The sequence below is a fragment of the Hyperolius riggenbachi genome, chromosome 1, assembly GCF_040937935.1.
Source record: "Hyperolius riggenbachi isolate aHypRig1 chromosome 1, aHypRig1.pri, whole genome shotgun sequence".
Taxonomy (NCBI): Eukaryota; Metazoa; Chordata; class Amphibia; order Anura; family Hyperoliidae; genus Hyperolius; species Hyperolius riggenbachi.
In genome coordinates this window covers 239002364-239026883 of record NC_090646.1, presented here as the reverse complement: position 1 = coordinate 239026883, position 24520 = coordinate 239002364, and the positions used below count along the sequence as shown (strand labels likewise).

The window sequence follows — 24520 nt, the reverse complement described above, 5'->3', positions numbered from 1 at the left end:
CCTTTGGTCTGAGTGCAGTCAGTTGCCTATAGACATTGCCTAATGAGTGCTAATGACTAAATAGAGTGCACCTGTGTGTAATCTAATGTCAGTACAAATACAGCTGCTCTGTGAGGGCCTAAGAGGTTGTCTAAGAGAATATTGGGAGCAACAACACCGTGAAGTCCAAAGAACACACAAGACAGGTCAGGGATCAAGTTATTGAGAAATTTAAAGCAGGCTTAGGCTACAAAAAGATTTCCAAAGCCTTGAACATCCCGCGGAGCACTGTTCAGGCGATCATTCAGAAATGGAAGGAGTATGGCATAACTGTAAACCTACCAAGACAAGGCCATCCACCTAAACTCACAGGCCGAACAAGGAGAGTGCTGATCAGAAATGCAGTCAAGAGGCCCATGGTGACTCTGGACGAGCTGCAGAGATCTACAGCTCAGGTGGGAGACTCTGTCCATAGGACAACTATTAGTCATGCACTGCACAATGTTGGCCTTTATGGAAGAGTGGCAAGAAGAAAGGCATTGTTAACAGAAAGCATAAGAAGTCCCGTTTGCAGTTTGCCACAAGCCATGTGGGGGACACAGCAACCATGTGGAAGAAGGTGCTCTGGTCAGATGAGACCAAAATGGAACTTTTTGGCCAAAATACAAAACGCTATGTGTGGCGGAAAACTAACACTGCACATCACTCTGAACACACCATCCCCAATGTCAAATATGGTGGTGGCAGCATCATGCTTGGGGGGTGCATCTCTTCAGCACGGACATGGAAGCTGGTCAGAGTTGATGGGAAGATGGATGGAGCCAAATACAGGGCAAACTTGGAAAAAAAACCTCTTGGAGACTGCAAAAGAGTTGAGACTGGGGCGGAGGCTCACCTTCCAACAGGACAATGACCGTAAACATAAAGCCAGGGCAACAATGGAATGGTTTAAAACAAAACATATCTATGTGTTGGAATAGCCCAGTCAAAGTCCAGATCTAAATCCAATCGAGAATCTGTGGCAAGATCTGAAAACTGCTGTTCACAAACGCTGTCCATCTAATCTGACTGAGCTGGAGCTGTTTTGCAAAGAAGAATGGGCAAGGATCTAGATGTGCAAAGTTGGTAGAGACATACCCTAAAAGACTGGCAGCTGTAATTGCAGCAAAAGGTGGTTCTACAAAGTATTGACTCAGGGGGCCGAATAATTACGCACACCCCACTTTGCAGTTATTGATTTGTAAAAAAATGTTTGGAATCATGTATGATTTTCTTTCCACTTCTGACATGTACTCCACTTTGTATTGGTCTTTCACATGGAATTCCAATAAAATTGATGCATGTTTGTGGCAGTAACGTGACAAAATGTGGAAAACTTCAAGGGGGCCGAATACTTTTGCAACCCACTGTATGCATGTATGCAATTGTCTGAAAAAATCTTTTGTCAGTAAATTTTTAGGTAATTGTCAGTAAAAAATAACGTGAAAGGTTGGCAACACTGATTAATACCCACCTCTTTCCAGATCTTAGAAGATCAAAACCTTCATTTATCTTAGTGAAAGGCAATGTATGAGTCACTAAGCCATCCATGTTAAACTTCCCCGCCATGTAGTCAGAAACCAGCTGGGGGATTGCATCACGACTTTTAAACCCTGAAAAATAAAATTACAAATGAGTTACAGAGTGGAAAATCATCAGACAGAACAACTTGTGATCAACCATTGCCACCTTATGGTAAGCTGGAAAAGTAGACTATGCTAATACAGTTGCAACTGCAGAATTACTTTTTTTATTACAATAAGAAATGTAAGTTCAAAGCTACTTTGATTATTTAAGTCCCTGACTGAAGGTTTGTACTACCTACAAATTATTTAAGCATGGTCACAAAGGATGCGATCTCAGAACCAAGCAGGAGACTCCCTAAGTTGGGCATGTGGAGGTATGTACACTAGTCAGGGGACACAGCTAAGGGCCTGTTCAGACTATGCGCGTTCCTAGCCGTTTTCAGGGAATGCGTACGGGTACCAAAAATGCATAGAAACGGCTCCTAATGCTTTTGAATGGGCTAGTTCACATGTATGCGTATGAGACGCATACGTTTCTCATCCGCATTGCTGCACGCAGTTCTGTGCGTCCACGCATAGAAACGGACGCAATGAAAGTCTATGGACGCGTATCAAAAACGCGTACTATTGCGTTTTTAGCGTCCGTTTCCCTCTGCGGTTCCCATAATTCTTTTTTTTCCCCTGGGTCACGTGTGTGTGCAAAACGCAATATAATACGCATTAGAACGCAAGAAAAACGCATGCGTTTTTCTACTCGCGTTTCTTTGATTTTAAACGCATTCTTCATACGCTTTGAACACACTAGATGGTTCTCAGCCAAGGTGGTCAGATGGTACCCCCTTTGCCGTTAAATTAACATGTACAGTATATGGTGGCCTTGAGGCGCTGGTGAGAGATCTAGACTACTGGACCATCTCATCTGAGCAGACTGAGGCCATTATTCTTCTCTTTACCTATCCCGCTCCATCATGCACTGTGCTGCCCACCTCCATAGCAGCAGATAGCATCACTAGCCTGCAGGCAAGAGTTGTGTCTGTACTGTCCCCAGCCCCCAACTGTTGCCCCAAAGTGTGTACAAGACTTGAGAGTGGCATCCAAGCGGCAGATATTAAGCAATGCCTAATTGTGTTTTCCAGCCATCTCCCCACCTTGGCTCTCAAGTTTCCTTTCCCTTCATCTATACACATAGCTTTTACCTATTGTTCCAGTTTTGCCAATGATTTTCTGATGCTATCATTGTTTACCTTTCCCTTTATCATGCCACAAACTTCTGATCAATTTTAAAAAGTGTATAAATCAAATGCATGATCATGCACAATGAAAACATTTTCTCAAGTAGATGGGCCAGCCAGGCAATACGCATTGTTTAAAAGAAAATAAATATGGCAATCTCCAGGGCCGGATTTACAGCTCAGGAGCCTATAGGCGCAGAGGTTCTGGCGCCCCTAAACCCCGCCCCTCAGCAAAGGCCCCACCCCAAGCCATGTCCCCTATTTTTATGAAATAAATATATTATCAAAGAAAAGTACAGGAGGACTCGTGGACAGTGAAGGGAAGACGTGGGCAGCAGATGACACAGTGACAGACCGTTAACTTACCCTTCTAGCTGCCTATAGCCGATACTCTCCTCGTCGGGTTTCATGTCCCTCCAATACTTTCGTCCTCTGTGTTTGAAGGAGCAAGCATTGGAGAGATGGAATGCAATGGAAAGCAGTGTGGAGAAAATTGGCTTTAGGTGGCGGCAAGGATAGGTTGACTACCTCCCTGCCGCAGCCCAAACATTTCAATTGAAATTTGGAATCCAAACGCTGGCTGGAACTCAAACCCAGTTACAAGATGATGTCCATAAATACATAATGAATATGAATAAACCTAGAATATTAGACTAGCTATGGTAGGAATTACAGAGGGATGCACAGCGGGTGGGCACGGAGGGAATGTACAGAGGGTGGACATATAGGGAATGTACAGAGGGTGGGCACGGAGGAAATGCACAAAGTGGGGGCATGGAGGGAATGCACAGAGTGTGGGCATGGGGGGAATGCACAAAGGGGGGGGCACAGAGGGAATACACAGAGGGTGGGCACGGGGGGAATGTACAGAGGGTGGACACATAGGGAATGCACAAAGGGGGGGGGACAGAGGGAATACACAGAGGGTGGGCAAAGGCAGGAGAAACACAAAGGACATGCGAGGGAAGCACAGAAGGGGGTGGGCACACAGATGGGGAGACAGGGCGGGGGAAGCAGAGAGGGAATGGGGGAAGCACAGGTGGGCACGGATGGGATAAGCATAAAGGGTGGGTATGAGAAGGGAAATCACAGAGAGTGGGCACCAGAGGAATACTCAGAGGGTGGGCACTGGTGGAGTACACACAGAGGGTGTAAGGGGGGGGAGAAACAAAGAGGGAGGGAATGGGTGGGAGATGTACAAAGAAAGGACATGCAAGGGAAACAGAAGGTGGGCATGAAGGTGAAGCACAGAGGGTGGACATGGGGGGAAGCACAGGTGGGGTAGGCACAGAGGGTGGACATGGGGGGGAAGCACAGGTGGGGTAGGCACAGAGGGTGGGCATGAGGGGGAAGCACAGGTGGGGTAGGCACAGAGGGTGGGCATGAGGAGGAAACACAGAGGGGGGCATTAGGGGGAAGCACTGAAATAAACAGTAACAAAGAGAAGTAAAAATAGAGAATGAGTAAAGACAAAGTGAAGAAGCCAGACAGAGTATATTGCCTTCTACCTCTCTGTCACTGGCTTTGACTACGGCTGTATCCTCCTCTGTACGTCCCCAACTCCTTTGAAGCAGGCATGCTGATCTCTGGCTGTCTCTCTGCTCTTCTGTGTGTTAGCTGACAGCTAGCAACACACAGCTCTTTTGATCATCTCTGCTGTCCCTCTCCTCCTCCTCCCCGTGTGGCTCCCAGCCCTCCAGCATCCAGAAATAACACGCTCCAGTGTCCTCACGTCTCTTCTCAAATTTCGCGCTAACACATCTATTGGTGACACGCAGCCTCAGCATTCAGCAACACCAGAGGGGAGGAAAGAGGGAGGCGGTGCTCTAAACATCTTATGCTGTCAGCTGCCAGGTATGTGAACAGAAGAGGGGGGGCTGTGCGGAGCTTTTTGCTTTCCTCCGCTGTCACTCGTCTCTCTCCCCCTTGTTCAGGGCTCAGGGCGCAGGCTAATTTAGCAGTTAGTAAAGCGATGCCCTCCCCATCCACATAGTTTCTCCCAGCAGCTGCACAGCCTGACAAGCGCTGAAGGCTAGCAGCAAGATGCAGCGCTGCGTGCAGGCGTAAATACGGCGGTGGGCGGAGACAGCGGGACTGTGCCTGACTAACCTCAGCCTTGACTGTCACTGTATGCGGCCAGCTGCAGAGTACGAGGCGGCCGCAGAATCGTGACGCGAGTGGGCGGGACGAGCGGGGCTCTCATGCATCACGCGCTCAGGGTTGAAATTTTGAAGAGGGACATTTGTAATGCCGCCCTTGCCCAATCAGGCACCTGTAGGCACGTGCCTAGTGTGCCTTATGGTAAATCCGGCCCTGGCAATCTCTATATCCCTCTAGCTTTAGGTTCCCTTTAAGCCAATAAAGTAAATATTGCTACTTTTAGGGTCAGAAGGTCTGATCATTTTAGGCCTATGGGAGGATTAGCATAAAAGCTTGTTGGCTATACACATTTTGATCTGTACAAACCTCATCTTTTATTACTAAGTCAGAATGAACTAGTAAAGTGAAGTAGAATTTACCGCCGTATATACTGCCTTTCCATGTACGTCCTGAGAGGAGCAAAAGGGGGTCGAATACAATCCTTTCATCTGGAGGAGCCACGCCAATGATCACGCTGGTCCCATATCCGGGGTGAGTGCACTCCAGGGCGGCTTTCTAGATCAGAAAGACAAAGAAATAAATTAGCATATATTTGACATAGATGTTAAAAAAATCTAGCTTGGAGAATGTAGGCCTTGGTACTTTGAGTGTACTTTAATACACATTGCATTGCATTGTAACAGACACTCTTTTTTGCACCGTAATTTGGTTTGATTTAGTGTACAGTTCACATCTATGCTGAACATATGATGTGAAATGTTGAGTTAGATGAATCAGATGCTGGAATTAAAGATGTCAGGTGAATATTAACTAATGCTGATCATAATGTGAAATTTTACATACTTTCCGCAGTTCTGATCTTGGTCGTAATAAATGTAATCTTAATTTCACATAATTTTTGAAAGTTTCAAAAAACTACAGTCATGGAATTCACTGTGTTTAAACCATATCTTCACATAGATGAGTATACAGTATGTGTGAAAATGTAAGGGCTTGCATGTGAAAATTCATTTTAACCAAATAGATTGAAGTCAGCGGGCGTGACTCGTGAGAGAACACGTCTTCACCAAATGCAGGGCTGGATTTACCATAAGGCACTGTAGGCATGTGCCTACAGGCTCCTGATGATGGAAAGGCAGCTCACTTCCCTCCCTAAGCACCTCCCTCCCTCCTTTTTCATGCAAAGTCCTGATGAGAATGTAAAAAGGAGAGGTTACTCACCCTGCTCTCAGAATTTCACTGACAAGATCTCCCTTAAGTCAGGGGCACCTCTAGCTACTCAATACTGAAGGTACCTCTGGTTACCTAATATTGGGGACACCTCTAGCTACCTATGATGGGCAGGCGAAATAAGGAAGAAGTGACATCTGGGCTGGCCAGAACACTTGCGGTGCAGTTCGGTGGGGGATTTGTAGGTTCATGGAAGGTGAGGTCAAAGTTGCCAGGACATCTGTGCCTATAGGCTCCTGTGAGGTAAATCCGGGCCTGACCAAATGCATTGAAGTCAATGGGCACGAGAGAAAACATTTTCACATAAATGAATATTTTGAGTTAATGTAAAATTATGTATTTTATTTAATATTATGTGCTAAATTAATTTTTCAATAGTTTGACATTTTGCAGCAAGATTTTGCATCATAATTGCAAATTTCGTTGCAAAATGTAAGCTCATCATTATTAACAAATAACCTCAAATATGAAAATCCTGGACCAATGGCTGAATGTGTTGAAAAGCCCCTTGACAAGCATTTAAGAAAAAGCAAGAATTTTAAATCAGGATGATACAATGTATTGGCTAACTTAAAAGAATAAACATAAGCAAGCTTTCGGCTTTGCAGCCTTCGTCGGGCTTACAATCCTGTATGCTTGCAAGCTGATGGTACAGACAGCTATATACATGCAACATCAAAAGGGGATACATAGATTTTTTTTAAGCATAAATACATGTCATTAAGATGCCTTAAGTGAAACAGAACATCTAAATGGGGTGGGAGGTTGTTAGCTGAGATAAGACTCTTGTTTACACAATACACACAGACTTGTGAGTTAGGCTATCACAGAGGTATCATAAATACAAAGTTCACAACTTAGCTATATAGGCTGAGAAAGAGTTTTGGCATTAAATATCATCAGCCGCATACCAGTATAGAAAGTTTTTGTCCTTATTCAAGCCTTTGTCCACCGCTTTGAACCAATTTATGAATTTCGTCTCTGCTATTAATCTATCATTTGATGTTTTGAAGCCACCCTTCAGGGCAGTGACACGCAGATCATTCATGCTGTGTCTGTTGGAACGAAAGTGTGTAGCAACTGGGAGTACAGATTTGGTATCGTGTGACCTTTCCAATGATTTTCCCTATTTTGCTGAAAGTGGACATAGTGACATATTTTTATTTCCAAGGTACATACATTTCCACATATGGTGGCTGCAGCCATGCTAATAGGAGGCAACTGCCGCTCAGAAGGAAAGCTATGGCAGATATGCAAAAGCTAAAAACTCTCAGTTTATGAACAAAGAGCAGGATAATTAAAGCAACTCTGTAGTGGGTTTCTACCTCCCTATCCGTAGGTATTTATATTACAAAGCCTTAGTACAATTGCAGCACTTGCTGTTCTGTCTAATGATACTATGATGAGCCTCAGTGGATACTGAAGTTTACTTACCATTACATCTATATTGCCAATGCATTCAAAGGAATAATGCACTCCTTTTCCTGTCATTTCTTTTATCACTTCCTGGATAAGTTTGCTGTGATCTTTGGGATTGATGCAGTCAGTGGCCCCAAACTGCTTTGCTTTCTCAAACTTGCTGCTGTTCGTATCTATGGCAAAAATTCTTGATGCTCCAGAAACTTTACATCCAATTATAGCCGACAGCCCAATGCCACCCAATCCAAATACAGCACAAGTGGTGCCAGGCTTGACCTGCGGATTACAAAAACACATATTTGAATTATACAGTTTGGCCAAGTTACTAATGATAACATTGTAGTTGGTTTAAAAACTTCAACAAATTTATTGCAGTTTGTACCAATGGGCCCTGTTGCACAAAACATTCCTTCCTTATGATTTATATCAATTGTGAGGATATTCACTAAACTGTAGTAACAGAATAATGTGCATAAAGTCTTATTCGCAATAAGTGGAGTGTTATCAACAACATGTCCATCCATTCTGTCCCTCAATCCCGCTGCCTGGGTGTCACCCTTGACTCTGCCCTCTCCTTCAGCTCCCACATCCAGAACATTTCCAGGTCCTTCCACTTCCATCTCTGCAACATCGTCAAATTTATGTTTTTAATTTTGTAAATATATGATCGGCATAGATCAGATATATCGATCATGCGCAGCTCCCCCCGACTGGCTGAATTAACGGGTCACCTAGTGGAGGATCCAGGTGGCCTGTGAGGACGGCAAGGGACCATTGACCCTGAAGGGGCAGGGTTTTTTTTTCGTGATTTCAGGTACACTTTAACGCTGGATGTGTTTCTGTAAATGAGCACACTAAATTGTGTACTTTTATTTATTCATTTTCTTACAATGGTAACACACACTGATAGATCAGGAACAAGCGAAATGACAGACCTCTTTATAACCAGACTAAGGGCTTGATTCACAAAGCGGTGCTAACCCAGTTAGAGACTTTAGGCGTGATAACCATTGCACCACGCTGGTGAAAAGCCAGTTTAGGCATGATAAGTTTAGGCATGATAAGTTTAGATAAGTTTAGATCGCACGCAAAGTCCCGCACGCAAAGCAGCGCCATTAAACTCTATGCGAAGTGCACCAGACTTTGCTGGCGCAAAACTTTTGATCAGCTGTGCACTGCGGTGCTAACCCAGTTGGTGCTTAAACTTATCATGCCTAAACTTATCACACCTAAACTTAACATGCCTAAACTTATCACACCTAAACCTATCATGCCTAAACTGAGTTTAGGCATGATAAAGGACTTTTCACCAGCGTGCTAACTGTTAGTACCGCTTTGTGAATCAGGCCCTAAGTGTGCTAGTGTACATACATACTAAGCTGTGTACTTTTATTTTTCTATGTGATCAATAGTCAACATGAAGGGCAGGGCCGGATTTTCTATAAGGCACACTAGGTACATGCCTACAGGTGCCTTAAAGGGCAAAGGAGGCTCCCCAGCGGGTCTCCGAATATCCCCTATGTATAAGTAGCAGAGTGCAACATCAATCTTCCCCGGCCCACCCGCTTTTTTGCTTACTCACAGACTGCCTGGCCCAGGTCTCCTCTCATGATGCATGCAGGACGCAACGTGCAGCGTAGGTATCGGGGACGGGACAGGATGACAGGCACTGTTGTTTATTTTCTTCACACTGGCTGCCCGGAACTATGGGGAAGGGAGTAACCACAAGGGGGAAGCGGAGCTACATGCAAAAGGCTATCCCACCTCTCCCCTCCTGTTTCACATGGTGAAAGTCCAGTGACAGGTTGGGGAAGCGCGGGACTCTATAACAAGTGCCTACAGGGATAAAATCAACACAGCCTGTAAGCTTCAGCTCTGCTCTGTCGCCCCTGCCCCCTATGTGTATTGGTGCAGCCTGAGCCCGGCTCTTTAGCAGACGCCATGTATACAATTGCTGCTCCGCTCCACTCCGCTGCAAAGACAGCCAGCTCTGCAGTCACAGTAAGTCACTGGTGACATCTGATAGTTGAAAATAAATGTCTAAGTGCATATATGTTTTTAAATTAAATGAAAAAGTTTTGGTGTTATGTAATGCAATCAGTGCTGCTCATCCGGATTCCGGATATCCGGGTAACCCGGATATCCAACCTTTTTTCAGCTATCCGATTCTGTTTCAAGATTTTGGATTTCTGTGGAAATGCGGATAGCTATCTGCGGATAGTTGGCTGGCAATGCGGATATCCCCGGATATCGGCAGAAATCCGACTATTAAGATACTGTATGATGTCTAGGACGTCATTGAGCCAATCAGAGGGCTCCCAGCACAAGCCCTAGCAACCAATCACAGAGGGGAACCCTGGCCAGCCCCACCTAACCTCATTGAGCCAATCAGAGGGCTCCCAGCCTAAGCCCTGGCACCCAATCACAGAAAGGAACCCTGGCCAGGCCCCCTGTATAATAAGGAGGGCTGCCATGATGAGACATATTGTCCTTGCTTGTGAATGCTCCAGTGCTGTTGGCCTAGCAAGTGCTGTACACAGTGATAAACCTAAAGCTGTTCAGTGATTAACCCCTTCTCTATCACTACACTATTGTTGTATTGTTAATTAGCTTGATTTCATTGTGTGATAGAGCGTGTGCTGCAGGGCTGCTGCAGCTGCTATGTGTCTGTGTGTGTGCTATGCACAGACCAGGCCAGCTGCTGCCTACTGGCCAGCTATTAGCCTTAGCTAGCTACAGTATAGGTTAGGTTAGGGATTAGGGAATAGGATTACTGTGTTATTGTTGTGTAGTTAGTACTGTAATACTGCAGTCAGTGCTAGTAGTTGTTAGAGTAGTAGTACTACTGTGTTAGCTTACTACAGAACTGCTGTGCTGCTGAGCAGTGCCAGTGTGACAGTTAGTGTCTTCTCCTCTGCTGTCTGACTATCACTCGGCACGTGGCACTTGGCACTTTGCATGTGGCGCTTTGCATGTGGCAGGTGGCACTTTGCATGTGGCCCTTTGCACTTTGCAAAGTGCCACGTGCCATGTACCACTACCAAGTGCCACGTCCGGCATGCTTCTGGCAGACGTTACACCTGCTGCTGCTGCATTGCCCTGTTGCCTTTGCTGCTCCCACCGCCAGCCTACTGCTGCTGTGCTGATACCACCTATATTTAACCCAAAACACAATTGTTGCATAATTTTTTTGAGGTGTCTGAGCTGAAAACTGCCATGTCCCAGTTGTGCAGTTGGACTTTGGACACAATGTGGGCTGCACGACCGCAGTCTGGAACCTAGTCCTGATGTTAATTGACAGCCATTTTTTTTGGGGGGGGGGGGATTTTAAGTCCCCACATCATCAATTAGTGTTTCCCTTTAAAAAATAATGATGCTACATGCCTCATTTACCCCCCAAAAAAGTTTTTAAAGCAATTTAAAGGCCACTTCCGATTTTCTATCCAGATATCCGAATCCGCCCGGATACCCCGGATACTGGGGTCGGATATCCGATTCCAATCGGATACCAAAAAGATCAAATCTGTATATCCGATCTGGATATCTGGGGATCCGGATCAATCCGGATTTTGAAAAGGGGTATCCGAGCAGCACTGAATGCAGTGAAGAATATTATGTGTTTTGAGGTGCTTTGGTCTCATAAAGGTTTTTTTTTTTAGCTAAATGGAATTTTTGTGCAGCAGTATAGTTCAATTAGGTCTAATGGCGTATATGTAAAAAGAGCAACCTGGAAATTTGAGTACCTGAAATAACTGCTAGTATAATATCAGTAAATTCACTGATATTATCGATTTTGCAGAGCAAATTCGGATAGTAAAATATCAATAAATGATAAAAATATTTTACTAGTACAGCCAAACTTAAAGTTTACCAGATTTGAAAATTAAAAATATACATACCTGGGGCTTCCTCCAGCCCCATCTGCCTGGATCGCTCCCACCCCGCCGTCCTCCGCTGCCTCCAGCTTCGGGTACCGGGTCCCCGCACTTCCGTCAGTCGGAGCCAGTCTAGCGTACAAGAAGTGCGCTGTTTGCATATCTTCTCAGCAGCCACTGGAGAGATACGTAGAGGGCGCACTTCTCCTGCGTAGACTGGCCCGATGATGAAAGTGACAGGACCCGGTTCCCGAAGCTGTGGGCAGCGGAGGACGGTGGCGTGGGAGCGATCGTAGCGGATGGGGCTGGAGGAAGCGCCAGGTATGTGTAAATCTTTTTATTTTTTCAGCACTGAGTCCTTTTATCCCTATACTCAGAACCCTAGTTTTGCCAATGTCTATCCCTAAACATACCCCTCCTATATATGTTAGGGTAGATAGAGGAGAGAGTACACTCCAAATGACCAACGTGATTCAATATATTATAAAAATACAAATATTTATTGGAAACCTTAATAAAATAATTTTTTCATAAAAAGTGTGCACCAACGAGGTGGTCGGCCGACCCTGCACTCTCATCCATCCAACCAACCACATACACATACAGCCAAAAAAGTTCAGTTGCAGTGATCACTGAGTGGGTTATGCCCGGATACCCGCAGAACATCTGCCTTATGTTTAGTTGTGACTTCTCATTTGTATAGGAACATGATCAAGCTTGTTAGTATCTGTTAGTATCAGCCAAGCACATCAAGCAAAATAGCAACGCCTCATTTGCGAAATGCAGGAGCCAGCTCAAGAGTCATCAGCTATGGAAACAGCACAGATAGCGTACAGTGTATCATTCACATTGGTTGCCAGCTTATTCCGTATACTCTACCGGCTCCATGAAGTTTGCAAGATGGTGAGTGTCCCATACGGCATTGTGCAGTTCATCTGTCAAGCAAGATGGAAATAGGCGTTTAGCATTTGTAATCCACAAGCGGCATCTAGGTCTCACGGAACCACGGAGATGCGCGGAGTTCCGTCCCAGCGAAGTGGAGAAGCAAGGCAGGCCCATAAAGCAGCAGTCAGGCAGGTGAGTGGAGAGTAGTGGAGGGTAGGCACGCTCCACGTGGGTCACACTCGCACGCCGTGCGTACCCGACATGTTTCGCCGGCTCACTTCCGGCTTTCTCGAGGGGGCGTGTCAGCAAGCTCACGTCACCATGCATACACTTCCTATATATGCTAAACTCCGGCCAGTCGTCAACGGTGCTCACCGCCTCCTCCCTCCGCGTCACCGGAACGCAAGCTGTGACCAGGGACGGGGGGGGGGAAAGGCAGAAGAGCAGGAATGGCCGCATCATGTTCAAAAACTATCTTTAACTAGAAATATTGTGGATATATGGCCAGCAAATCCAAAATCAACAAGAAATATAAACATTTCATATATAGAGGAAGGCTAAGGGCAAATCAAGTCCCTGCCTCCTCAAATGGATAAACAATCCCAGATCTCGGTTATATCAAAGATTAGAGAGGCCACATGATGTGTAGCCGGACTACAACGCCAAGCAAGGACCATGACTCATGGTCACACAGGCCGAAAGGCGCGTGTCACAAGGCAACACCTCAACGTTAGGTGTGCCAGAGGACACACGACACCAGAAAGGCGAGCAGTCTAAAGTGGCAAGAAGGGGGCATAACTCTGGGAGTCATTAAGACCTGGGGGGGTAGTGGCTTTTAATTCATAAATCCAGCGTGCCTCACGTTGGAGGGCTAGCCTATCAAAATTTCCACCTCGAATGTTGGTATGGATACGGTCCAATCCAATGACTCTTAAGCCATTGTAGTTCCCCCCATGGACGTTTTTAAAGTGGCGGGCCACCGGTGACGGAACCTCTGGATCCTTGCTCTTTATTTTAGTTATATGTTCGTTAATACGTCTTCTCAATTCCCTCTTGGTCTTGCCCACGTAGAAAGCTCCACATGGGCAGACCAAGAGATAAATCACCAAAATAGTGTTACAGTTAACGAAGTGAGCAAGGGTCCAGGTCCTACCGTTCGGTAGCTCAACCACCCGTCCCACCTGCAAAAACCGTCAGACCGTGCAGCCGCCACATCTGTAGGTCCCAGTGACCTTACAGTGTTTGGGGGTACCACCCGTACCTGGGAAATGACTATTGACCAATCGATCTCTTAGCGACGGGGCTCTCCTGAAGGAAACACTTGGTGATTCAGGGATCATTACGTAAAATATACCAGTGACGTCTAAGGACATCCATGATCAGGCCATGCTGGACACAAAATCTTGTACAGAAGCGCACATCGTTCTGTGCTCGTGCGGGGTGATGTTGTACCCCTATTAACGCCTCACGATCAGCGTGCATCGCACGCTGATATGCACGTCTAAGGTGGACGTCCCGGTAGCCCCTCTCTCTGAACCTATTACGCAAATCCCTGGCCTCCTTTTCAAAGGTGGCTGTCTCTGAGCAGTTTCTACGCATCCTCAGATACTGACCAGTGGGAATCCCCCTGACAGTATGTGAGGGGTGGAAGCTATCTGCTCTCAATAAAGAATTGGTAGCCGTCTCTTTTCTATAAAGAGTAGTAGAAATATAGCCATCAAGGCTTAAGGAAATTTTTAGGTCGAGAAACGGGACCACCGCGTCATCCACCTGAAACGTAAATCGCAAATTGCGTTCATTTGTGTTCAAGCGAGCTACAAAATCTGTGAGCAATTTGCGCCCACCAGTCCAGAACAGCAAGATGTCGTCGATGTACCTGTGCCACGCCTCAATGTGGCACAGATACATCGACATGGAATCATCGGAAAAAATCTCGCGTTCCCACTCCCCCAGGTACAGGTTCGCATACGACGGGGCACACGTGGTCCCCATCGCTGCGCCCTGCACCTGGAGGTAGTGGGTCTCCTCAAAAACAAAAATGTTATTACAGAGTAAAAATTCCAACAAAGATAACAAAAATCCATTATGGGCTGCATGCATGATACTTAATTCACCCAGAAATGTACCCACAGCCATTACCCCCCTATCATGGGGGATACTTGAATAAAGGGCCTCCACATCGAGGGCCACCAAACTTGTGCCAGTCGGAACCTGTAAACCATTCAAAATTTGCAATAGATGCAACGTATCCCTGACATATGAAGGTAAGCTCTGCACATGCGGCTGCAGATGTCTATCTAAATAGATGCTAATTTTCTCCGTGAGGGATCCCCTCCCTGAAACAATCGGACGTCCAGGGGGCTTATCCAAACATTTATGCACCTTCGGTAAGGAATAAAATGTTGGTGTGATGGGGTTCACTACCTTAAGAAATTGACTCGTCTCTTCGTTAATTATATTGCGAGAAACCGCATCATCAATTATGGCTGCCAGGTCGGCCCGACATCTGGTGGCCCTCGACATGGGTACCCTCCTATAACACTGCCGGTTCCCCAGCAGGTCCATGCACATATCTTGGTAATCTGTACTGGTCATGATGACTATATTGCCCCCCTTGTCGGAGGGTTTTATCACCCACTCCTTTTGTTCTCTTAATAAATTCAGTGCCAGCGTCTCCTGTTCACCCAGGTTGGTATCAGGGGAAGTATCTAGCCTAATCTGTGAGAGCTCGTCCTCTACCACCTTCATAAAGGTTTTTAGGCTAGGATTAAGTGAAAAGGGAGGGAATTTGACCGACCTATTCCTCAAACCAACATCACGAAGTTGTGGTTGATACGTGGGGGGGGGGCATGTATGCCCCCCCCCCCCCCACACTCCACATACGGTATCTCATAGCTGCCCGGATTAGACTCCAAATCCTCCAAAATCTTGAGGGCTCTTAAATCCTCCTCCGTCCAGAGCTCACCCGGGGAAAAGATCTCTCGATCTCTACTTTTATCACCAAATAATGATTGTAATAGAATTTTTCTGCCGAAGATCTGAAAGTCAGTAATAACCTCAAATCTGTCCATATTATGGGTCGGACAAAATCCGAGCCCCCTAGACAGAAGTGTTGCCACAGAATCGGGCAGCCGTGTGTTAGTCAAATTAATTACCTGAAGTTGGTTCATCTCTCCGGCCGAAACAGCATCAATCTTGGTGTCCTTGTTTATATCCCCAGGCGGCTCTGTCCTAAAAAAGGAATGGCAGAGGAGGATGCAGACCCCCCATATCCATGACCCGCCCCTCGAATGTTCCCCGAGCCCGCTGGCTCTTCCTCCTCTGGTGAAGTACATGATTGACTATGTTCCTTCCTCGCCCTCTGTTTGTTCTCCTTCTTTTTCTCTTTTTTCTCTTTAGATCTAGACCGCGTATAATATCGGTCTGTGCTGTTTCTAGTGGAATCTGAACTTTGTGATCCTGCCCTGCTCACTCCGCTAACAGTGGAATCAGATTCATCGGTAGCGGGCACACGAATTGGGTCTTTTTTGCCCTGTGGTCTTGGTCTACCGAATGCTGGCCGTTTTATCCCCCATCTATAAGCTGTGCCAATTTTATAAGCTGTCTTGTCCCTCTGTACCTTTTGGTCTCGAACAACCACTAAATCTTTATTGAACTTACTTATATGGCTTTCCAATTCAGCGTTACGTTTCTTATATAGAGGGTCTGTATTCAAGTCTTTCAAAGACTCCGTGACACGCACAATTTCACTCTCTACTGAATCTAGATCAATGCCATCCAGCTCATTCATGAGCGTGAGGCAAGTTTCAGCACAAGTTTCAAAATTTTCTTCCCACCTTTTTTTAAAATCCTCACTAATGTTCTTCCTATGGGGGAAAACCTGGAATCTAAGCCACAGGGGTGAAAAATGTTCACTTAGATACAATTTATTGTATCTAATATTCCCTCCTATGCCTAACATTTACCAACCCCCCTCCGATGTCTAACCTTAACCGCCAGACCCCCGCACGCCTAACCTGAAGAAACACCCCACTGATACTTATTCTTAAGCCCCGTGCTTCCAGGCTTCCAGCTTCAGCCCACCTCAGGCTACCTATACTGAGGGGAAACCTCTAGCTCCCTAATACTTGGTGGCCTGCAGCTAGAATTGACTGATCACTATTTGCCTCCCACAGAATCAACCGATCACTGCCAGCTTGCCACTAGAATCGACTGATTGCTACCAGCTAGAATAGCTGATTAATCAAGGTAATCAAGTAAGGTAGCCCATGATTTGGACCAATCAAATTCCATTGCAGCTGATATTGATTGGTCTACTTTCAATATGCAAACGTATTGACCATCCATATTGCCTCCCAACACCTTCCTATCACTAAAATCTACTTATTACTAACTGCCTGTGATTAGAAACTAGTTATTACAATATTTGTTAATATAAAGTCCTTGTGATTTGTATTATCTGCTTGTTGTTGGTAATATCAGTCTATACATTCTATATGTCGTTAGCAATATCTGCACATTGTTGGCATTCTCTAGTTGTCTTTGGTAACATCTACATTACTTTTTGTGTGACTTTATTTATTAAGAAAAGGGTGTGTGGGACTTCCGGTTCCGGCGCCCGGATGGCGGAGGTGTAAGTGAGAGCTCCGCACAGCGATCCCCCTGCATCGGGCTGCAAGCCAGACAAAGCGCCCCCGCTCCTACCTCCGGTGACAGAGGACACAGCTGTGACTCTCCCAGGGCGGACTTCACGGCCGATGGACCGGTACCTCCTGCGCTCTGCCCCGCGTAAGACCTTGGGCCCAGAGGAAGAAGAAACTAAGATGGCCGCCGCTCCTCCATCCCCAGTCGTGGCGCAGCAGCAGCAATTACCCGAATGGGATGGATCCTCTCAGCAGGGCAGAGACTGGGACATAGAAGAAGCCCACTCTCCACAACTAACAGCAGGTGAGGGGGAACGGCTAAACATAGACTATGTGAAGCTGGCAACAGAGGTGGCACGGCAATTAGCTCCCGAGTTACAGCTCACACTCCAGACCACGCTGGACAAATCTATTCAGGCCATCCATAGCAATTTACAAGCCCACAGTCAACGGCTAGATCAGGCAGAACACAGAATCCAGTCACTGGAGGACACTGCTAATAAAGATAAGACCAGCCATCAAAAGTTAGTAGAAGAGAATAAGATGTTTAAGGAAAAACTCCAGGATCTTGAAAATCGTTCTCGTCGGAACAATTTACGAGTAGTGGGGGTACCAGAGTCCATAGGACCTACAGCTCTCCGAGATTTATGCATGACTGTCATTCCTAAAATACTCGGTTTTAAACGGGGTCTGAAGGTGGAAAGAGCCCACAGGGTGGGCCCCCCACGACCTGACAATGATCGGAAACCTCCAAGATTGGTATTGGCAAGGTATTTAGATTTTGCGGAAAAGACGGACTTACTCCGCGCCTTTAAGGACCTGGGCCATCCGATTGAGTACCAGGGAGCGAAGATTCGCCTTTTCAGCGATTATTCGGCAGAAGTATCAAAAATGCGTAAAGCATTCAACCCAGCATGCGAAAAATGCGTGGAGAAAAAGTGGAAATTTGCCTTGCAATACCCTGCCATATTACGGGTGACCGATGAATCGGACACTACACACACGTTTACATCAGTAACAGAGGCACTTACATTTCTGCGTAAGGAACCAGACAAAGATCCGGATTAACTTTTGTTTTCCTTTTCTATTTCTTTTTTGCTGCAATTTTCTTTTATTGGAACTTTCAAGGTATTTCGGCTGTTTTACTGAGGACAGCAGGGGGCGCTGCTGTATAAGAAATACACACTGAACTTGAATATCTATATATATATGTGAGCTATAACTGATTTTCTTTTCTAGGGTTAGTTGAAAATATGTTTTATTTCTACCACTGATAATTAAAAAAGCTCGTAGGATGTAGGGGAATTGGCTTTGGAGCTAATGGAGGGGTGACATCCGGGAAAAAAGTGGAGTCGCATAACTACAAATTTCTTTTCTTTGTCGTTTTGAGTTGGATCTGTTCATTACCAGGTTATGATCTAAAAGGGGTACTATATACAGGATATAGGAGACCCAGTGGGGGTTTCTGGTTTAATTTGAGGGTAAGGGGAAAAGGGGGGATTAGGGGATACAGGGAAGAAGTCGTCTCTGGTTTGCTGACCACACAATATAATATGTTATTTAAACCTAGCTGCAATTGGGGCACCTATGACGCACCTCAATGTCATTGAAAATAACTTCTTGGAACGTCAAAGGCTTACGTTCACCTGGCAAGCGCTCAATTATTTTACGCCACTTAAAGAAATTAAAATCGGATATAGCCTTCATCCAAGAAAGCCACCTTTCCAAAGATCACTTCAATTTCATGCGGAAATCCTGGGTGGGTAAAGTTTATGGGTCACCAGCGCAGGGCCGAAAAGCTGGGGTGCTTATATTAATACACAAAAATCTACAAGGGGAAATCACCAATGTCAAATCAGACAGCGAAGGCAGATGGGTAAGCCTCCAATTGCAGCTGGCAGGAGAAAATATATCTTTAATTAATGTTTATGCCCCAATAGAGGAGAACAAGGCTTTCTATGCTGATTTGTTAGCGGAAACGCTCTCGGCAGGCTCTACCAAAATTATTCAAGGGGGGGATTTTAATGCAGTAGCCAACCTCCAAGAAGATAGGTCAAAGAAGGCCCAACCCAGCACGCTCACTACTGCTAAATCGCTACTCTTGCAAGATTATCTGCGATCTTCAGATTTAGGTGACTGCTGGAGGCTACTACACCCAGATGGGGAAGAATTTACTTTTTATTCAGCTCCCCACAATATATGGTCAAGGCTGGACTATTTTCTGATTTCCCCTCAAGCACTTTCCCAAGTAGTTCAAGCCTCCATTCAGGACTTGGTCATATCGGACCATGCTCCTATACAAATTGAGTACACAACAATAATACCAAAGGGATCTGATATTCTATGGAAGTTCCCATCCTATTTGTACGAGGATGAAGGGTTTTCCCAATCCCTTCTGCAGTGGTGGTGGGAATACAAAGACGAAAACAAAGCTCATATTAAGGATATTTTTCTCTTCTGGGAAGCTGCCAAACCTACCATTCGAGGTAAAATCATAAGTTATATAGCAGGCAAACGCAAAAAATCTCACGAACTGTATACCAAATCATTAAGTGACTTACGGCTAGCCCATAGAGCATATTTAGACAGTCCCTCCTCTGAAACTAGGATGAGATGGCTGAAAGCTAAAGCTGCTTCTGATATGAGCTTTAAAAACAGGGAGCTATATGTTAAGTCCTACAAAGATTTACACTATTATAAGTACGGTAATAAGGTAGGCACTCTATTGTCAAAACTAGCCAAACCCCCTTTCCAACCAACTATTATTTCTTCGCTACGTTCTTCATCTAATCAAATCCTGAGTAACCCTAAAGATATCAACATGAGTTTTCATGACTTTTATAAAGCCCTTTATTCTGAGTCTCAGGAAGCTTCCCCGGGGGCCAAGGGAGCAGACTGGCTGTCTAAGATACCACTACCCTCTTTATCTGAGGAAGACTTAACAGAATTAAATGCACCAATCACAGAAGGAGAAATAAATGCCACAATTAAACAATTAGCAAATAGGAAATCCCCAGGGCCAGATGGTTTCACCTCAGAATTTTACAAATTACTGCGCCAAGAAATCGTACCATTCTTAAAGGCCCTATTTGACAAAATACTTAAAGAAGGAAGGTACCCCAAATTGGCAAATATAGCATATATAAAACTCCTGTTAAAGTCAGGAAAGGACCCCATGCTACCAGGATCTTACCGCCCTATATCTCTGATAAACCAAGACCTGAAAATTCTATCGAAAATAATGGCTGATCGTTTAGCATGTTGTCTCCCTAAATTAGTAAGCCCCAAACAGGTAGGCTTCGTGAGAAATCGCTCTGCAACAGCTAATATTAGAAAACTACTGATGGTACAGGACCATGTTCGAGCTTACCCCAGATCTTGCAAAAATCATGCAATACTTCTTCTAGATGCTGAAAAAGCATTCGATAATGTGAGATGGGGTTGGCTCGACATGGTACTTGATAAAATGGGTTTCCAGGGGGCAATACGCCGGTTGATTTCAGCAATGCATGAAAATCCAGGAGCCCGCATTTACACACCTGGATTCCTGTCTCCATGTTTTTCCCTGGAGAAGGGTACGCGCCAGGGCTGCCCTTTGTCCCCACTTCTTTTTAATTTAGCTCTTGAGCCCATGACGAAACTCTTAGCCACAACAATTAGGGGAGTGGATGTAGGGGGAACTTTAGTATCACAGGCAATGTTTGCCGATGACGTTCTTCTATTTTTAGATGACCCGCTAGTCCAAATACCAAAATTATTAAACCTAATCTCTGAAATAGGCCAACATAGTGGGTTTAAAATAAACGTATCTAAGAGTGAGCTTATGTTCCTCTCGACTAGTCCGCCTACAATTGACAAAAATAGCGTTCCAGTCAAAATGTGCTCCATTGTCACTTATCTAGGAATAAAAATCCATAAGGAACCTAATCGCCTCTATGAAATTAATTATCAACCCCTAATAGCAGACATCAAACGGCAGCTTCTCAATTGGGAAAATTTACCCATAAATTTGATGGGAAGAGCAGCTCTCATAAAATCTGTTAGCTTCGGAAGATTACTATATCCTCTCCAGACACTGCCTATTTTGTTAAAGCATTCAGATATTAAAGAACTGGAAAGAGCTTTCTCAAGGTTCTTATGGAAACATGGCAAGGTTAGGATCGCTATTTCAAAGTTAAAACTACCAAAAGACTGGGGAGGATTAGCATTACCGGACATCAGAAGGTATAACTTAGCTTGTCTTACTAGAAATGTTAGGGACTGGATAAACAAAACAAGTTTCTACTCAAACTACGCACTTGAATCTGCATTTGCGGAACCCTGGGATTTGGTAGGCCTCTTACACACTCCATATAAACTATCTCCCTCAAAAATAAAACTAAGCAGAATAATCAGAGACACGATGGTTGCCTGGAAGGAAGTGAGAAAGTGTTTTTCTTTACCCTTCCAGGTATCCAAGTACATGCCGCTATGGGGCCACCCGGGTTTTAAGGCCAGCATGGCACATGGAGGGTTTCTTGATTGGCATCAGAAAGGGGTGGAAAGACTGGGTAATCTAGTTAGCTTGAGCGAAGGCAAATTGATGTCATTCCCAAATATTTGTAATTCATACGGGATCCCTAAACAACATTTTTTATACTATGGTCAACTACAATCTTATATACGAGATAAGGGTGGCAAGCTTGCATCGGTTTGTTCGGTGAACGAGTTTGACAGATTTCTGACCCCACATGTCCCTAAGGTTTCCTTGTCTTCTATTCAATCAAACCTCCAGCTTTTAAATATTTCTTCCAAAGCGCTTAATAATCTCGCCAAATGGGGAAAGGACATTCCCGGGGAACAAGTGGAGTCTAAAATTATTGAGGGGTATCGGATATCTTATAAACTGATTTCAGGGGAATCGTGGAGGGAATCTCAATTGAAACTAATACACAGGGCAAAGTATGCCTTTAATATTAAGTATAGTAAACCCCCCGCTTATTATTCACCAGCATGTCCAAAATGCGCACACCCACAGGCGGATCTCTTCCACTGTATCTGGTCTTGCTCTATAATCTCAACATTTTGGAAGAAAGTAGCGGACTACGTGGAAAAGATCAGCAAGTATAAAGTCGAGCCAAATCCATTACTATTTCTATTCCATTATGTTCCTCCAAAAATACCAATTACGGACGTACAGCAACAGCCAGCTATCGCCCCAAGCAAATTAGCCCACCTCATAATTTTGGCGGCCCGCAAAGTCATATTCAATAAATGGATTTATTCCACTGCCCCCTCAATATGGGACGTGAAGGAAGAATTACTGCATCTATTCAGACAAGACAAGTTGGAGGCTGTGACATATAAGGACAAGAAAACCAAAAGTTTTTTTAAAACCTGGAAATATTTTATCTTGTCATCTTTCTCTAAAAAAGAGATAGATGAGGTGATGACCCCTTTTGTAGATACCAAGTGGTATTTGGTTGAGAAGCTGTCCGGTACTTTAGGTAAACCAGAAGTGTAATATCGGCAAGGCTACTAGTGACCGTTAAACCAGAGATGACTAGGGGGAAAGAGGGGGTGGGGAGGGAGGGAGCGGGAGGGAGCTCAGTGGGCGTTACTATAACGAGTTTTTTTTTTATGGTTTATTCTGAAACATCATATTGTAAGACACAGTGGATAAATGTGCAATAGACCCATAAGATGACGTGTCTTCATGTTGGATAAAACCAATATTGTACTTTTCTTTCCTATCTGCTGATGTATTGCCCACGGTGTGTGTTCTGGATGAAAATGTTGAAAAATTCAATAAATCTTGTTTGAAATAAAGAAAAGGGTGTGTGACTTGAGCGGTGTGGCATGTTAGGGGTGGAGTTTAGGGCGCCAGAGATTCGGTGACAAATCTCAGGAACCAAGATGAGAAAAAGGAAACAGAGAACACCAGAGGCGACAAATAGTGTAGTACAGGGAGTGCAGAATTATTAGGCAAATAAGTATTTTGACCACATCATCCTCTTTATGCATGTTGTCTTACTCCAAGCTGTATAGGCTCGAAAGCCTACTACCAATTAAGCATATTAGGTGATGTGCATCTCTGTAATGAGAAGGGGTGTGGTCTAATGACAATAACACCCTATATCAGGTGTGCATAATTATTAGGCAACTTCCTTTCCTTTGGCAAAATGAGTCAAAAGAAGGACTTGACAGGCTCAGAAAAGTCAAAAATAGTGAGATATCTTGCAGAGGGATGCAGCACTCTTAAAATTGCAAAGCTTCTGAAGCGTGATCATCGATCATTCAAGTGTTTCATTCAAAATAGTCAACAGGGTCGCAAGAAGCGTGTGGAAAAACCAAGGCACAAAATAACTGCCCATGAACTGAGAAAAGTCAAGCGTGCAGCTGCCAAGATGCCACCAGTTTCGCCATATTTCAGAGCTGCAACATCACTGGAGTGCCCAAAAGCACAAGATGTGCAATACTCAGAGACATGGCCAAGGTAAGAAAGGCTGAAAGACGACCACCACTGAACAAGACACACAAGCTGAAACGTCAAGACTGGGCCAAGAAATATCTCAAGACTGATTTTTCTAAGGTTTTATGGACTGATGAAATGAGAGTGAGTGTTGATGGGCCAGATGGATGGGCCGTGGCTGGATTGGTAAAGGGCAGAGAGCTCCAGTCCGACTCAGACGCCAGCAAGGTGGAGGTGAGGTACTGGTTAGGGCTGGTATCATCAAAGATGAGCTTGTGGGGCCTTTTCGGGTTGAGGATGGAGTCAAGCTCAACTCACAGTCCTACTGCCAGTTTCTGGAAGACACCTTCTTCAAGCAGTGGTACAGGAAAAAGTCTGCATCTTTCAAGAAAAACATGATTTTCATGCAGGACAATGCTCCATCACACGCGTCCACGTACTCCACAGCGTGGCTGGCAAGAAAGGGTATAAAAGAAGAAAAACTAATGACATGGCCTCCTTGTTCACCAGATCTGAAACCCATTGAGAACCTGTGGTCCATCATAAAATGTGAGATTTACAAGGAGGGAAAACAGTACACCTCTCTGAACAGTGTCTGGGAGGCTGTGGTTGCTGCTGCACGCAATGTTGATGGTGAACAGATCAAAACACTGACAGAATCCATGGATGGCAGGCTTTTGAGTGTCCTTGCAAAGAAAGGTGGCTATATTGGTCACTGATTTGTTTTTGTTTTGTTTTTGAATCTCAGAAATGTATATTTGTGAATGTTGAGATGTTATATTGGTTTCACTGGTAAAAATAAATAATTGAAATGAGTATATATTTGTTTTTTATTAAGTTGCCTAATAATTCTGCACAGTAATAGTCACCTGCACACACAGATATCCCCCTAAAATAGCTAAAACTAAAAACAAACTAAAAACTACTTTCAAAAATATTCAGCTTTGATATTAATTAGTTTTTTGGATTCATTGAGAACATGGTTGTTGTTCAATAATAAAATTATTCCTCAAAAATACAACTTGCCTAATAATTCTGCACTCCCTGTATTTTCAGGCAACGGGAAATGAGACTTATACTACTTACTACTTACAAAACTGAGTTGCTGGTAGGCAACCAAGAAAACTGTTAAAGAACGGGG

The 24520-nt window shown here is 44.7% G+C and overlaps 1 protein-coding gene across 4 annotated transcripts in view; it reads right to left on the bottom strand.

Moving 5' to 3' along the window:
- LOC137504005 (alcohol dehydrogenase 1-like) overlaps positions 1-24520 on the bottom strand; it is a 101966-nt gene that overhangs the window by 939 nt on the left and 76507 nt on the right. For all 4 annotated transcript variants that reach the window (XM_068231896.1, XM_068231867.1, XM_068231887.1 and 1 more), the window contains 3 exons: positions 7541-7801; positions 5296-5431; positions 1493-1631 (listed from right to left, as the gene is read on the bottom strand). In XM_068231896.1, coding sequence (XP_068087997.1) covers positions 1493-1631; positions 5296-5431; positions 7541-7801 — 536 coding nt within the window. The remainder of the gene's footprint in view (positions 1-1492; positions 1632-5295; positions 5432-7540; positions 7802-24520) is intronic.